The sequence below is a fragment of the Gymnoscopelus braueri genome, assembly GCF_963280865.1.
Source record: "Gymnoscopelus braueri genome assembly, chromosome: 3".
Lineage (NCBI taxonomy): Eukaryota > Metazoa > Chordata > Actinopteri > Myctophiformes > Myctophidae > Gymnoscopelus > Gymnoscopelus braueri.
Window position 1 is genome coordinate 53,321,976 of NC_137612.1, and position 14,897 is coordinate 53,336,872.

The 14,897-nt window shown below is 42.9% G+C and overlaps 1 protein-coding gene across 1 annotated transcript in view; it reads left to right on the forward strand.

The window, feature by feature from the left end:
• Positions 1–14,897, forward strand: part of magi1b (membrane associated guanylate kinase, WW and PDZ domain containing 1b) — a 277,517-nt gene that overhangs the window by 260 nt on the left and 262,360 nt on the right. The window contains 1 exon segment of the mRNA XM_080424277.1: positions 1–775. This exon segment is cut by the window's left edge and continues 260 nt beyond it. Within this exon segment, the coding sequence (XP_080280403.1) occupies positions 445–775 (331 nt within the window). The 5' untranslated portion in view covers positions 1–444.

Here is a 14,897-nt window from a genome sequence, read left to right on the forward strand (position 1 = left end):
GCGCGCGCCGAAGATGAAACACCGGTAAAAAAAAAGAGGATTAAAAACCCCGTGGAAAAAAAGATTCAAAGAATGTCACGGAGATGAGAAGAAGAAGAAGAACAACGTTTTCATTTTGTTTACTATAGCCAGGGCTGGCATTGGCGGGCTAAAGGGAGTGTAAAAGAAAGAAATGGCTTAAATAAATACATTGCCGTCGCTGGTTGTTTGTTTGTGGAAGTAAGAGAGAACCGCGCTGTCTCCTTGTCCGAGTGTCTGTCTACCAAACAACGCACTCATGTTCCTGTGTTGGTGGAAGAGGAAGAAAGTTTGCTGCTGCGCGTGAAAAACTGGAATATATCAATCTGCGTGTGGAGACCTGCTACTGTGTGTTTGTGTGTGTGAGCACGTGTTGGGCGTGCGTGGGTCGTGGAGTATAGTTTTTTTTTTTAAAAATATCTTACAATGTCCTCCAAAGTGGTCCAAAAGAAGAACCACTGGACCTCCAGAGTGAGCGAGTGCGCCGTCTGCAAGGACGCGCGCGGCGAGCTGAACGTGCCGCTGCTGGGGGGCGCGGAGCAAGGGGAGTTCGCCTACATCGGCGGACTACTTGACGAAGGATCTATCGCCGGCGAGGACGACACGGGGGTCGTGCTCTATAAGCACGGGAAGCTGATCTCGGGGGGGCTGCTGCTGGAGGTGGAGAACCTCTCCATCTCGGGGCTGCCGCTGTACGACGTGCAGACGGTCATCAGGAACTGCAGGGGGCCCGTCCGGTTGAAAACAGTCCGACAAGGTAAGGGTCGTCATCGGAGGCTGAGAGTGCCACAAAAAAAAATAGCAGATCTACAATCTCACAGCGTTGTGAGCTTTTAGATCTGCTATTTTTTGGGGCAATGTTCCCCTCAGCATATGGATGCTAGGGTTCAAGTGATTAATGTAAAAACGAAGTTCCTATCACATGTCAGGCTGACAAGGCAAGTCTGTCATTGGAAGACTGAGGCTTTTGATTGATTGATTGAATAGTTTAACAGTTTGGAAAAAAGGCACAGAGGTACAGATTCATAGGAATGCTAAAGGGATGCTAAAAGGATAAACCCAAGAAAGCACTGTGGCTTGTTAACATTGAGGTCCTGTGTATTCCGTGTGTGATGGAGCAATTAACACGTTATTTATTATGCTGCTGGTTTAACATCCTGCTGTGTGTGTTTTTCCTGGATGATTCTTTGTGATTTTTATTTTATGAGTGATTATGATATGGTCCAAAACCGTCTTGAAACGATACCAAAGTGCGCTTCATCAATCATTCAGCCCCAGGGGTCTTCAACGTTTTTCAGGCTAAGGACCCCTTAGCTGAGAGAGAGATGAAGCAGGGACCCCCCCCCCTCCACTACATGTTGTATAGAATTGTTTTTCGTAGATTTCATAGATCACTTCATAGACTTGTTTGACAGCACTGTCATCAGTGTTGGATTCATGTGTATTTTCAGACATTTAACCACTTAAACCCCTAGTAAACTTGGGTCTGCTCTTTTTGCCTACACCAAACCTCTTCCCCGAAAATAGCCGATCTACAAGCTCTGCGAGGCGTTGTGAGCTTGTAGATCTGCTATTTTCGGCTAATGTTCCCCTCAGAATATGGATGCTAGGGTTCAAGTGGTTAATGTAAAAACAAAGTTCCTGTCACGCAAAGACTTGGTGGCCCACCTGTGCTAACTCTGAGGACCCCCTAGGGGTCCCGGACCCCCTGTTGAAGACCCTTGATTTTAGCCTACAACCATCTGTCTTCCATCCTCAACAAAAACTAGCTTGTTGTCATAATATCAGTATAGTCTCTCTCCATGCTATGACACTACTTTATAATAGGTCACTTTATAAAGTAGTGGGATAGAATAAGTCCAGTGGCCTTTTTGGTTGTATCCATTACATCTGCATACTACCGATCATGTAAGTAATACAGTGGTTCTCAAAGTGGGGTCCGGGGACCCCCAGGGGTCCTTTTTAGGGAGTTCCAGGGGGGTCCCCATCCAAATTAGTTAATGATTTTAGTATCAGAATCAGTTTAACCACTTAAACCCTATACATTGAATATTTGAAAATATTTTTAAAAAACCTTTTCAGATTGTGGTCCGCGGCCAAATGCATATCAATTTGGGGGTCCCTGACATTAAAAAAGTTTGAAAACCACTGCTGTGTAATAATAGCAGCGGCATGAACATCACATCAGGCCAGTGTGTGTGGGCCTGGGCCACATTGGTCAGCTTGACTCAGCAGCATGGCCAGGCAGCTTGACACTGAGCCATCCTGACAGCCTCCCGGTGTAGCAGAGCAGACTGCCGGGGATGCCCGGAGCTGGGGCACTGCCAAGCGGCGAGCGGTGGGAGACAAAAAGAACAACGACTCTTGAAGGACATAATGATGCATATTTATAACCTCGTGTAAACAACAATAGCTGCGTTGCATTATAACGTTGCTGTCGTGCAAAAAAACAATTATCTCCATATTTTCACTTTTTGTGGTTTTCGTAAATTAACGCCCTACTTGATCGTACTAGAGCGTCACACAAAAGTATCAAAAGTAGCAGATCTACATCTCGAAACGCGGCGGGAAGCGACGGGTTTCGAGCTTGTAGATCTGCTACTTTTGCTATATCTTTTTTTGAATCCTGAAAAGTAACAGTTTTGGACATGAGGTTTCCACCCGACAGAGACGATAATAGGTCTGTTCGGAAGTAATGCAGGGATTTGATTCATTTTTATTTGCGCGAGTTCGCCTTGTAGAGCAGACCCTGCTTTAGATGAATACGTGTATATTGTTTTTGTTGTCTTAAACACTAAATCAATGCAAATGAAAGAAAGCAAGCTAAGCTACTAGTGGTGTAACAGACAGACGTACAGTAGGCCAAGACGGCTTTGTAAAACATGTCATCCAAGTTGGTTCGAACAATGTGTAGCCTAGTTCAGTCTCCTTTCATCCCCTTCCCTCTACTGTTCATGAACATTCCAGACAATAAAGAGGAAACTAGCTTTTCTCTCTTGGCCAATCAGCTCTCTCTCAGAGCTCCCGGTGTTCCACCAGGACCCATTTCCAGATCCCATCTTGGGGGGTGGATGATCTTTACGGTGTCATGTGATCAAATTCCATTTCCAATTCTTAATAATTCATGCTGTCTGGGAATTTCCCCTCCCTAATCAGCCTTAATTGGAGAAATATGTTTAGCAACAGGGGCCATCTGTAAAATCCAAGTGACCTAATTTTACCCAGAGCCTCTTCCACTTACGCAGTCTTAATAAAGCAGTGATGGCAGAGGATTTATTGCCATGCGGTGCGTTGGCCCACTGATCATATTCACGATGCTCGCTATTGGTGTTGACGGCAATGACTTAAGAGAGGACATGTTTGACGAGTACCATGTCGGAAAGGTTTCAACACTCTCCGTCCTCGGTCACGTGAACTCACGCGCACACGCACACACACAGGAGCATTGATAGTCGCAGTGCTGCTGAGCTGATAAGAGTTCTGAACCGATACTGCTGAACTGATTGTAGTGTTTGCTCAGGGTTTCTTTGGGAGCTGTTCTGTCAAAAAAGGAAGACACACACACACACACACACACACACACACACACACACACACACACACACACACACACTCTGAAAAAGGCTCTCACCCTACCAGTTCAGAGACTCTGCATGGCCACATTAGTCTGTATTGATCCTGACCAAAGCTGTGGGAAATCATTAAGTGGATTATGTAATAAAGGAACAGTTCCAATAATATGTAGTTCTCCACACATAGGCCTACATTCTATCTAGAGGAACACGTTCTATTACTAGAAGAACATTGTTCTTACTCCCCGCTTTGCGGTTAAAGAGGCCCGATCCAGGATTGTTTTGAACGTGTCAATTATGGCTTTATTATGCACATACGTTCTTAAAGAGTTTGATTTGTAGATGGGGAAAACAAGCTTTTTGGAACCTTTACCCATCATGAATCAAAATATGGGTCTGTTTTACGTAACATAAACCTATTACAAGCCAAAAATACAACAAGATGATTAACTATTGGTCTGCATTTTGCAAGTGATTATTGGACAGACAGACAGACAGACAGACAGAGGCTTTATTGTGAGAAGAGATTTTAGTCTCCCAAAAGTTTACAGATTGCATAATGTCAGTTTTTTGGTTCTAATTATGCATGCATTCTGTGTGTGTGGGCATGGATAATGGCACACAGGCACACAAGGGTCAGGGTTTACTAAAGGCGGTATTTTTAGTGGCCTCAGTCACCTGCATTGCTGTTCTGTAAGCAACCACAATCCTCTTGCATACCACGCTAGTCGCTAGCCATGTTGTTTTCCATAAAGTTATTTTACTGCACATTTTGAAGCACCACATTAGACAATGGTGATACCTGCAAAATGGAAGTGCCATCCTCCTATAATTCTACAAAGATCTCTTCTACCCGGTTCTCCTCAGTGGCTGGAGAAATTGATCTGAATTTGCACACAGCCATTTGACCATTACCATGTGCACGGAACAGCGAAGCCCGTTTTTCCGCTTTCCCCAAATGTCAGCTGTTTATTAGCGTTTTTGTGTTCGCTGGCTCCCGGGTTGCCAGATCATGTGCGCATATCCCCCCCACGGATATGGACTAGTGTGTTAGCTAATTCCGCTGTCTGCGTCTTCTCGGATATGTTTCCGATGAATGGACTGATCATACTGCACAGTTTGAAAGTGGACTTTTCTTTGAACATTCTGAAATGTTGCAGCCAAAGGCTGTGAAATGTGTGTCCACTTCTACGACCTTGTTGGTGAAATATATCTGACTTTCATTGATTTCTACGTAAATTTGTGAAACATTCAGTGAAGCTAAGACAATGAATGCATTTGATCTGGAATTTTACTCTGTCAGTTTTATTTGTGGTGCACATACAGTAGCTGTGTTCTATTGCAGGGCTGGTGTAATGAACAATCCCTGAGCTCGGCTGTAAATCTCTGGAAGCAGAAAGTGTGTTTTTTCCCCCCCTTCTCCATAGGAGTAGCTTGCTAGGGCCTCTCCTGTTGAAATTTACAGCACTGTGTGTGTGTGTGTGTGTGTGTGTGTGTGTGTGTGTGTGTGTGTGTGTGTGTGTTTCTGGCTAGCATTGCATGTGGAAGTGTTTATTTCCTCTGTCTCAGTGGGAACGCAGCCCTTCTTCTACCTTTGTGTTCTTTGACAGCAGTGGAGCTGCTCCACTTCCTCTCCTAGCCTGGCTTTAGGCAGCAGATCTGGCTTCAATTTGAGGGATGGTGTGTGTCTGTGTAAGAGAAAGTGTAGGTACTGTATATATGTGAATGAGAGAGAAATAGAATGCACATCTGTATAGTGTAAACAGGTTTTATGTTTGTGTGTCTGTCTGCCCAGCTTTATGTACTGCATTGAAATACAGTCTGGAGGGACACCGTCACCAACGAAATGGGCCATGAAATGTTGTCGTCCCCCTAATGTGCTGCCCTTTTGTAATCTCACTTAAGACACACACACACACACACACACACACACACACACACACACACACACACACACACACACACACACACACACACACACACACACACACCAGTGTAGCCATGTCCGCTTATTTTGGGCTTGTTTTTCTGTAAAGTTGCTTGTGAATATTGGTAGTTGCGGGTTCCGTTTTTTTTGGGCTTGTTTCTAAAGTGTAGTTGCCCCTACAAGATTTGTGATCTAGACTACAAGCTCACAATGTTGTTAGCCTAGTCCGCTTCTTTTGGGCCTGTTTTCATAGACCTGGTTTCTCTCGCAAAATCTGCCAATACTGAGAGAGACACACACACACACACGCGCACACGCACACACGCACACACACACAGACACACTCTTCCTGTTGTTGATTGCGGGATTCCGTTTGTCTTCCCGATTAGCTCAAGTGCAGCCTGTTGTAATCGAGGGCTCAATAGGTGTTGGTCACACTTGCCGCTTGCAGTTACACACTCTGTCAGGGGAAGAGAAAGACTCACTGATTTACAGCGGAGAGAGGTTTAAGTGAAGACGACAATGGGTAAAGAAAGGCACATCCCACTTCCTCATCCGACCTCCACCCGGCAGAGCCTCCTGTACGTTCGTTCTCACACATGGGTTTACAAGGATTCACTGTTTTAACCCGATCAGACCGGGAACGCATCTGTGTGTCATTTTTAGATTTATTTGGCTATTCAAAAAATAGCAGATATACAAGCTCGTAGCGCGGCACCGAGTGCCGCGCTACGAGCTTGTAGATCTGCTATTTTTTGAAAATCGTGAAAATTTGTGCAAATCTTTGAATATATATATATATATATTTTAAAGCGAACATTTTTTACTCAAATCTTTGCTTCTGGGGGATTCCATTTATTTTTCTTTACTTATGTTGCTATAATATCAGTGGTTCTCAAACCTTTTTCATGTCAAGGACCCCCCCAAATGATATGTATTTGGCCACGGACCCCCATCTCAAAATATTTTGTTCCAGGGACCCCCGAAAGCAACGGTTTGAGTTTGCTTTAAACAATATATGTAATCAAAGATTTGCTAAATGTTCAAGATTTTTTTTTAAATATACAAGATCTACAAGCTCATAGCGCGGCACTCCCGCGCTATGAGCTTGTATATCTGCTATTTTTGAATAGCCAAAGAAATCTAAAATGACACGGTCACTGGACGTCTAAGACGTCCGTTTTAACAAAACGTCAAAAAATAAATATATATATATATATATATATATATATATATATATATATATATATATATATATATATATATATATATATATATATTTTGGAGAAAAAAAATTCAGAACCCAAGATATGATGATTTGAAAATGTTCTGCTCCATTCACTCTTTGTTTAACTTCTTACTGAAAAAGGCTGTATCTCGGCTCCTAAGCACTTTTTTTTTACAATGAATTTTGGCTCTGGCACTGGCACTCCGGCACAGAATGAGTTAAAGGGTTAAGCAAATATTTGTTTATATGGGTGATCGGATGATTGCAACAATACAACAATATGCAGTAGTACAGACTGTGCAAAGAGGCCAAACCTGCTCTCCAAGTCTCCACACATTCTTCAAGGTTGCGACACCACAAAGATTTTCCGATTGGCTTTTGTTTGAATGGCCAATATTATGGCATATATATATATATATATATATATATATAAAATAAAACTCTCTTTGGCAATAATTGCTACTGGCCTGTGAAAGGAGTTACCAGCAGGGAAGTGGATAAGGAGAACACAATGTGCTCCCAGCCATGTTCAAGGCTACTGTGTAACTACAGTATAACACAATGAGCCCTGGAGAACCGCTCTGAACCCAATGCTAAGAACATCTGTCAGCAGGTTGTGAGGCTCAATAGACCATATTCACACGGCGGCCATATTGGAATTTAACATTGAAAGTGCTGCCACCCGGGGTAGCTACTTTCATTGACTTCATAGAAACATGGCCGCCGTGTGAATATGGTCTATGGCCACCCCTTTAAATATACGCCCGGCGCTTTCTTCTTCCGTCCAACGAGGATATGGGCAAGGGGCTTTGAGCGTCAGAAGAACAGAGTTGAAATTTATCCTCTGAGCTTAATATCTGTCTGTCTGTCTTAGGCTTCAGTTCCCCCGGACTGAGTATCTATTAGTTTCTCTACACAGTGGAGGATGACTTGACAAAGCTACTCAGAAGGCCTCTCTGCGCCTCTCTCCCCACTCTGTCAATCCGGCTGTCTTGTTAGCATAATCCCACCGCTGTGAGGTACGGCGATTATCGGTGTTGGTGTCATCAGCTTGTAGCCGTAAAGTGGCTAAATAGTCTTACCATTCTAGGATTTTTACAGAGCATTTTGTATGCACGTTCAATCACATCAAGCATCAAGCTTTAATTATTTTTTTGGGGGGTCAGATTAATCCATTAAGACCTGGAACGCATCTGTGTCACTTAAAATTTCTTTGGCTATTCAAAAATAGCAGATATACAAGCTCATGGTGCGGCACCGAGTGCCGCACCATGAGCTTGTAGATCTGCTATTTTTTGAAAAATTGTGAAAAAATATTTTTTATATTTTTTTCAAAATGTTAGGATTTATAAAAAAATTAGAATCGGCCTCAGGTCTTAATGGGTTAAGGATGTTCCAACTGTCCGTTAACAAAATGAGTTAAATAACGTTTTAACAGCGAGACGTGTGTTCATGGCCGATTCTATGACAGGCAGTGTGCTCACATTGCTGCCATGTGTTGACGAAAACCAAGACCTCTTTCAACATCAGAGGTAAACGGAGCTACATACAAGGTCCCTCTCTCTTTTCACAGTTCAGAGGATGCACAATCTTTGAGCATTGGGCAGCATTATTCCCTCTCAGTCAGGAATGGAATCATATGCATGTACGAAGATGAACAGTGCTGTGTGTGTGTGTACGTGTGTGTAAGAGAGAGAGAATGCATATGTACAACATACAGGCTTACGTGGCCAAGTCCACTGTCTGTTCTGCTGCTATTAACAACCTAGCCCTATATAATTCGTCGTACAACAACATATCAAAATTGTTCTACAAGCTTGAGCTACGAGCTTGCAGATGTGCTATTTTCGCTACTTTTGTTATAGGTGAAAGCCTATAATGACATGCTCAAAATAGGGACGCCAGGTTGAAAGAAAGTGTTTAAAAGAGGAGAAGGCGAAGATGTTGCTATTGTAGGACAATGAAAATACAACATGCCCCTTCAAAATGCCCCCAAAAAATACACTTTGTATTTCTTGAATCTGGTCCTTGACATGTGTTGCTGCCACAGACTAAAGCAAAATCAATAGGCATGTCTCTCGGGTACTTACGTAGGTACCAGTGTGTAATTGCATTTCCTTTTTCCTAAACACAGTACCTTTAATTATGGTCTGTCTGAGCCCTGGTGTCTGACTGCACTAATCTCATTACTGTGTTGTGTTGTTCACCACAAGCTTACACACAATACACACTGATGCGTGCACAAGTCACATCCAATGAGGGGATATCTGTGGCTTTTTAGGGACAGGCCAGTGCTGATTAAGAGGATAGACTCAAGTGTCTTTTCTGCCACAGTGGTCAGACAACACACACACACACACGCGCGCGCACACACACACACACACACACACACACACACACACACACACAGAGAACAATATGGCTGCCATGTGAATATGCTTAAAGTGTGTACGTAGTGCTCGTTTCGGTTCGCTTGCTGACCTATGCCGTCCGCACCACGGCTCGCTAACTCGGACGGTGCTGTTAGGCATGCTCGCTCGCCCGACTAGCAGCTTGCTCGGACGGGCCTCGAGGCCATGCTATCGGCGCACCTGCTATGTTGTCGAGTGATTTAAAAGATTGTTTTGTTTTAAACATGGCACATATAGCAGGACGCTGAGTGAACCAAGAAGAGCGCTCCTGAGCGCCAACCCGGTGGAAATGACACACACACACACACACATGCGGTCAAAACTTTTCTTCTTCCTTCCATTCAAGCGTATCTCTTTATCCTCCCACCCTTCATTCTTCATCCGTTATTCTCTCCACACTCTTTGTTTGTATGAATGTGTGAATTGTGATCCCTGTCAGGGGAGGGGGGGGAGGGGGCTTTCCTAATCTACACTGCTAATGAAAAGACACTGCTGACGGATCACTTGTATGGTTGTTATGGATGACAGGGTGTGACCAAACCAATGAGATGGTTTTATTTGGTTGTTAACCACATGAACCCTGGCAAAACTATTTGGGGGATTTTTTAGCTTTCAATAATTAAAAGAAAGAGGGAAAGAAAAGAGTATAAATATGTTTTTTATTAAATAGTGAAAATGGCAGATGCTCACAACACGTCCCATAGTAGACTTGTGAATTTCAACAATGTTTTGCACATTGTGTTTTGTAGATCTGCTATTTTTTCTTGGGGGCTGAACGCTGAAGTGGTTAAGTCACTGTAATTGTTGGGGCGGGGGGGGGGGGGGGGCATGGGAGGAGGAGAAAGAAACCTTCGAACCAGATTTGAATTGGGGAAGACAGACCGGATGGTCGCATGTGTTCGTGTTTACGTGCAGGAAGCTAGCACGCATCCGTCTTGACGGAAAAAAACTAAACAGTGTTGCGGTTGCTCTTCCAGGAAGCGTTTTGCTAATTGACCCAATCAGGCGTTATCGCACTCACAGCCCATGTTGATCCTCATTCCCTGTGCAAAAAAAACCTTTGGGAAGTCTACATTTGGTATTAGTTGAGGAGGAGTCGAGCTGCGGCTACGAATTAACGTGGAAAGAAATGGCTGGTGAAATGGCTGTTTGTTTTTGGACAGATGTCTTTGAATCTGTTATTCGCCATTTATTTTATACCCGCAGCTTTAATGTGTGTGTACGTGCATGCACGGCACACACATTATTACACACATGTGTGTGTGTGTGTGCTTGTGCGCGCTCGCACATGGCACGTATACAATTCAGGAGTTGCCTCCAAATCTTCCATCTGGAAATGTGGGCGGCCCCGGGTGATTGAGACCAGTAGTGGCGGTACTGTCTGGCGGTGATTGAGAAAGCATGTGTGTCCTGTGGTTATAGCAGGGAAACCGTCAGCGAACCATTGGCTTCGGTAAACTCTTACGGTACCGGCGGAGGAGGAGGGGGCCGGGTATATCCACACGACTGTGTCATCGGCCTCGCAGGTGGCCTTCTATAGCTGATGGATGCTCAGGAACAAGTGGCTAGCAGCTGAGGGCCAGTGGTGTAAAGTTAACCAAGTACATTTACTCAAGTACTGTACTTAAGTACAATTTTGAGGTACTTTCACTTTACTGGAGTATTTCCTATATATTGTCTATACTTTTAGTTCTACTCCACTACATCTCAGAGGCAAATATTGTACTTTTACAATTATTTGAAAACTTTAGTTACTAGTTACTTTGCAGATATAAATGATTACATTATAAAACATACATTAAACACTTTAGCCCTATTTTATACATAGGCTATTTGAAAATAGCAGATCTACAAGCTCACGATGCGACGCGTTGTGAGCTTGTAGATCTGCTATTTTCAAACATTTTAGTACTTTTACTTTTGGTGATTTAAGTACATTTTGATACCAATACTTTTGTACTTTTACTCAAGTCAATTTTGAATTCCGGACTTTTACTTCTAACAGAGTACTTCTACATTGCAGTATTGATACTTTTACTTAAGTAAAACATTTGAGTACTTTTTCCACCACTGCTGAGGGCCAAGGTGACACCGGGTGCATGCAGCCGTGCAAGCCAGCCTATAGATGTCTCGTTCTTTTTGTCATAATGCCGGGCTGTCTGCGAGGAGAGGAGGATGCCCGATACTTGTCGCTGCATGACGGCCGGGGCGTGACGCCCTACAAAAAAAAGTTCATCTCGTTTCAACTTTTTTTCCACTGCTCCAATGACGCAGTGAAGTGTCAATCGTCAAAACGTATGTTTTTGTTTCACCGTTTATCCACTCCCCCCGTTCCATGAGAAAGCTTGAGAACCACTGGTGTAAACGTCAGCATCAGTGACACAAAGGAAGTCCAGCAGATTTATTTGGACTTAAGTTTGCATTTTGTTGTTTTTTACTCGTGTGCATGCCCAGTCTTGCTGTGGCCCTGTCTGTCTGTCTGTCTGTCTGCCTGTCTGTCTGTCTATCTCTCTATCTCCGGTCCTTAAGGTCAGCTACTGAGCCGAGAGGCAAACCCATTGCTTCATCAACACCTCCTTAATGACTAACACTGTGCTAATCTTGACCAGGCATGAGATGAAAATAATGGGTAGTTAATTCCCTGTGTTTGGTTGAACCCACTGGGAGGAGCACGTGGGTGGGTGGGGTGTTTTCCCTCAAAGGACATTTTACATTGAGGTTAACCACTTGTTGAGACCTATTTTATACTTTGTTGTTTGATGGTGTTCCACGGCGAAAAAAAACGATCTACAAACTCAAAACGTTTGTAGAGATTGTAGAGCTGATATTTTTTAAAGATGTTCGCCTTTAATAACATGCCCAAAATGGGTAACCCAGGTTGAAAGTGGTGAAGAAGTTAAAGTAAGTTGACAAAATCCATTTAGTTTGACTTTTTGGGCTTGACGATGACAACGCATGGTAATGTGTTGATCTAAGTCAATTCACCCTGCCCACGCTTGTTCTTATTCTGATGTGGAATTCATTTTGCACTGCAGTTACTAAACATTTAAAGTCCACAGATCAAATTCTAATTGGACTAAATTGTGTAGACTAAATTGGCAAAGACCCATAAATGAATGAGGCATTAGTGACGGCATGCTAGAGGTGTGGGAATTAATCGGTTCCAAGATGCATCGTAGTGCTGCGGATGCGGATGATTCCGCATCTACGCAGTGACTGACATTACATAATTGATTATAGCCTGCTAACGTTTATTGTTGATTTTCCAATTACTTCCGGAGGCAACGTCGCTATGAAATGTGACACTGTGATAAGTAAGGTACGTGCTGTATGTGACTGATATCTGAGGCAGGGAGACTGAGATGAACAGGTAATAAAAAGTCATCCGGTATTGCTCAAAAGCGGAGAATCTGCACACATTTCGCAGTGGTATCATCTGTGACTTTAATGGTGACGTACACAACGCCAATCTAATCGTTCACAACATGTCGTAATGTTGATGCGTTGTGAGCTTGTAGGTCTGCTGTGGAAAACCCAAAAGGTTCATATTTACCTTCACGTCCCTCCCCTGGCTGACAAAAGCGTCATGGCCAATTGGGTCAATTTGGTTAAATCTATACACTCTCTGAGTTAAATGAACACTGAGATTTTTTACTGTGTAGTCAGTTTGTTTGTGAAGTGTCCTGTTCTACAGATATGAAAACCTTTTTTCTTTTGTATATTACAGATATATATTACAGATTACAGAAGGATAAAGGCTATATGTTTAGGTTAAACTGGTCACAAACACATCAAGAAAAATGAATGCTATAATATTGCTTGCACTGGACAAGATCTATCCGTCACGCTCCGTTTCTTAGCCTTTAGCTACTGTACCAGTCCAGCTGTCACTTGGTCAGACATTGCAATTTCCAGTTTGTTTGTTTTATAGCCCATTCACATAGGTCAGGTTTGTTCTGTCAAGCTTGGCGCTGGCCTCTTCCTTCTCCCTGGTCATGTACACGATGATGATGGGAGTGTCTGTCTTCTGTTCGCATGCTGTGTGAATGAACAGACATTTCATTGTCTCGCTTTCTTTTCTTTTTGACATTATGGTGCCTCTTTATTCTTTTCCTTGCTTCCCCACCCTCTGACATACTGTCTGTATTACTCTCTTTCTGCCATACACCCCCCCCCCCCTCCCTCCCTCCCTCCCCTCACACACCCTGAATTTGACATCCAGTCAAATCCACTTTAACCCATTAAGACCTGAGGCCGATTCTACGAATGCCTTCTAAATAAAAAATAAAAAATTATGTCGAGGACACCTAAAATGATATGCATTTTGCCGCCCCCCCCCCATCTGAAACTGTTTTGTGCCAGGTAGACCCCCAGAAGAGAAGATATGTGTTAAAAGAAGTTTTTGAAACACTTTCAAGATTTTTCTGAAATGTTCAGAAATAACAGATGTTATTATAAGAAGCAGTGAGCTTGCTATGAGTATGCTACTTTTTAGAACCACTATTCTAAACCACTGTTCTAAATCCTAAGAGTTTTACGTATATGTTGCTATATCTATAGCTGAAATCTAAAATGACAGAGATGCTTTCCCTGTTTCAACGGGTTAAGATCTTAGCACTCAACTGGCAAGAGCAGTTGGTATGAATTAGCGTCTCGCTGGATGAAAAGAGATGCAACTGAGTGAGAGTCTGGTTGCATCTGTAATGCAGGAACCCATAACCATAACCATGTAACAAACTAAAGAAGAATACAAATAGACTATAGACACAGCACTGACGTGAACCTGGGTGTGAGCGTGCAGCTAACTGGCTCGTACCGCAAAGTTATCAGTCATCACTTTACAAGCTGTTGCAAATATATTGGAAGGAACCATGGGAATCTGTGGAAGGAATGGGTGGGTCTTCTTTGTCTTGTTTACCTACCCTGCTCTATAGAAGGCTATTTCCAACACTGCGTGAAATTAAAAGTCCTGAATTATGGCACGTTTATTTGTATAGCACATTTCATGAAGGCAATTCAAAGTGCTTTCGTTTGCACAAAACATTAAGCATTAAAATGACACTCACTTCCGGCGCCCGACCGGAAGTGTTGCAAAAGCGAGACTTACGGTGAGGGACATTGAAGACAGACACGTTGCGTACTGTTCTAACACTATTAACATCAGATCTCTCCCAAAAAAATAAAGAAAAAAAGAAAGGACCATTGGCGCTGGTTTTTAACTGCGGTGGACCCGTTATGGAGAATTTCTCTGTACCACTCCTCCTAGGATATCATAACATAATAAAAAAGGTAATAAAAGATAGACCCATTATAAAAGGAGATTTGAATACAATAAAAAAGGAAGTAAAATTATTAGGTTAAGGTAGGTATCTCAAATTATTTTCTTACAATAATAAAGAGTGTAATTTTAGATTTTTGCGTTGGCTATTCAAAAATAGCAGATAGCAGACAAGATCTACAAGCGCTGCGTGCTTGTACATCTGCTATTTTTGAAAAATCTTGAAAGTGTGAGAACTAACTGATTTAGAAGGACATTTGTAGAATCGGCCTCAGGTCTTAAAGGGTTAAATTGTATTCAGTGGTGGAAATGGGCTTAAACACCACTCTGTGTGTGTGTCTTCGCCCATAATGGAACCTATGACCCAGGGTTACGTCCAGGGCTTGTTGTTGGCATCATGCCCGTATTAGCAGAATAGAATCCTATATAAATGCTCGACAGCAGCACAGTGACTGACTGACTA